Source organism: Contarinia nasturtii, unplaced genomic scaffold (assembly GCF_009176525.2).
Source record: "Contarinia nasturtii isolate CC-2019 unplaced genomic scaffold, AAFC_CNas_1.1 Cnas_scaffold_2166, whole genome shotgun sequence".
In the NCBI taxonomy this organism is placed as follows: Eukaryota; Metazoa; Arthropoda; class Insecta; order Diptera; family Cecidomyiidae; genus Contarinia; species Contarinia nasturtii.
In genome coordinates this window covers 282,284-284,091 of record NW_022199493.1, presented here as the reverse complement: position 1 = coordinate 284,091, position 1,808 = coordinate 282,284, and the positions used below count along the sequence as shown (strand labels likewise).

At 36.9% G+C, this 1,808-nt stretch overlaps 2 protein-coding genes across 3 annotated transcripts in view; one reads left to right on the top strand and one right to left on the bottom strand.

Annotated features, from left to right (window-relative positions):
* LOC116347928 (protocadherin-like wing polarity protein stan) overlaps window positions 1–1,808 on the bottom strand; it is a 91,419-nt gene that overhangs the window by 22,080 nt on the left and 67,531 nt on the right. The window lies entirely within an intron of this gene.
* LOC116347843 (uncharacterized protein DDB_G0271670-like) overlaps window positions 585–1,808 on the top strand; it is a 20,424-nt gene continuing 19,200 nt past the window's right edge. Inside the window, exons 1-4 of the mRNA XM_031778582.1 lie at window positions 585–774; window positions 849–1,082; window positions 1,577–1,645; window positions 1,733–1,789. Coding sequence (XP_031634442.1) covers window positions 585–774; window positions 849–1,082; window positions 1,577–1,645; window positions 1,733–1,789 — 550 coding nt within the window. The remainder of the gene's footprint in view (window positions 775–848; window positions 1,083–1,576; window positions 1,646–1,732; window positions 1,790–1,808) is intronic.

Here is a 1,808-nt window from a genome sequence, read left to right as displayed (position 1 = left end):
GAACATATGCCCGATAATGGATGAATTTGGCCCAACAATTGTTTATTGGGATGGAAAAACAAACAGATGAAATTCATACGAAGAAAAAACATCTATATTTAGTTTTCAATGCAAACACTTTGCACAGATTGAAATTGTGTAAATAATGGAGTGCAACCGAAAATCAGTAAATGTGGTCAATTTAAATAAATATTTTATCAAAATACAGCAAATATTGAATGTAGTCCAAATTGAGCAATATTTCATACTCGTTTCATTTTTTTGCATGTACTTTGTCGCCTTAGCCCATTTCACGCCAATATTTACCCAACAAATTTCTAGATCAACATTCTAAACGCATTGGACATATTCAATCAGAATTTCTTTTCAATTCAGTATAAATACTAGATGATTATCAACGATAATGCATCATTTCGATTTGATCGCTCTATCAAATCACTTGGATTACAATTAACAATCAGCTGCAATTTTATTTCATTTCAACCGAACATGAATTTTCACTGGCTTTTCGCCATCGTGCTTTTTGCACTGATTGTAAGTAACGAAGAAATCATTTCATCAGAATATTTGAATTTAACTTTTAAATGTTAAAGGGAACGGCATTCTCAATTCCTGAACCAGAAGCCGAGCCGGAAGCATTTGCCGAAGCAGAGCCCGAAGCATTTGCAGAACCTGACGCTCTCGCTGATCCCCAACCAGAGGCGTTTGCTGAGCCTGAAGCATTAGCCCTGGCCGACCCAATTGCAGAACCAGAACCAATTGCCAATCCAGAACGTAAGAAATTTGATATTTTATAAACACATTTTCAAATTTTAAAAATTGACAATGACTGTTTTGTTCTGGAACAGCAAGCCCCGTTGCAAAAAAATGTAAAAACTCATCGTCGTCGTCATCATCATCGGGAAAAAGTTGTGACCCCTCCGGCTATGAAGTTATAAAGGGTGGCAGTGGTCCCAGCAGTAGCAGCAGCAGTAGCAGCGGCAGTAGCGTAAGTAGCACTGGAAGAAGAAGACGCATCAAGTTCCAAGTGTTCCCCAATCAAAAAGTGAGTGTTGTCGTTGTAATTTCATTTGGCGAAAAGTGTAATACGACTCAATACCAGATTGAATTTGTTGTTAGCATACCAAAAATATTGGCTACAATCACAAAGACTGGTTATTTATTTTGTCGTTGAGCCGCTTTCGTTGAATTTCAATTCTACGTTTCTAGTGAAAATTTCACAATTATTATTCCTTGAATCGATTGGTTTTTAAATAAAATGCATTTCAAATTTCATTTCAACAGTCGAATGGACCCCGTAAATATATGGCCAGATATCCAAAATGCAAGAATTGCAATAAATCCAATAACAAAAAGAAGTCGAGAAAATCGAAAAAATCGAAAAAATCGAAAAAATCGAAGAAATCGAAGAAATCGAAGAAATCGAAGAAATCGAAAAAATGCAAGAACTGCAAGAAAAGACGCCCAAGCTGCGGATGCGATTTCTGTCCATGCTTGTTCCCCGTCACGGAATCATCAGGTATGCTCTTTTTGCCAATTTATTTACGAATACTGGATAAATTTTTTCCGATTTTAGGTACCGCTACAACCTCAGGCTCTTCTTCAAGCACCTCTACAGTGTCGTCTCCAACCACAGCTGGATCTGGTAAACATTCAATTTTTTAAATTACAATCATTTCATGAAATGAAGTGAAAAAAAAACTTTCTAAAACAATTTAAATTTTTCACATAGAAACATCGACAGCCGCTGAAACTTCAACAGCTGGCACTGGTTCAACTGCTGGCACTGGTTCAACTGCTGGCACTGG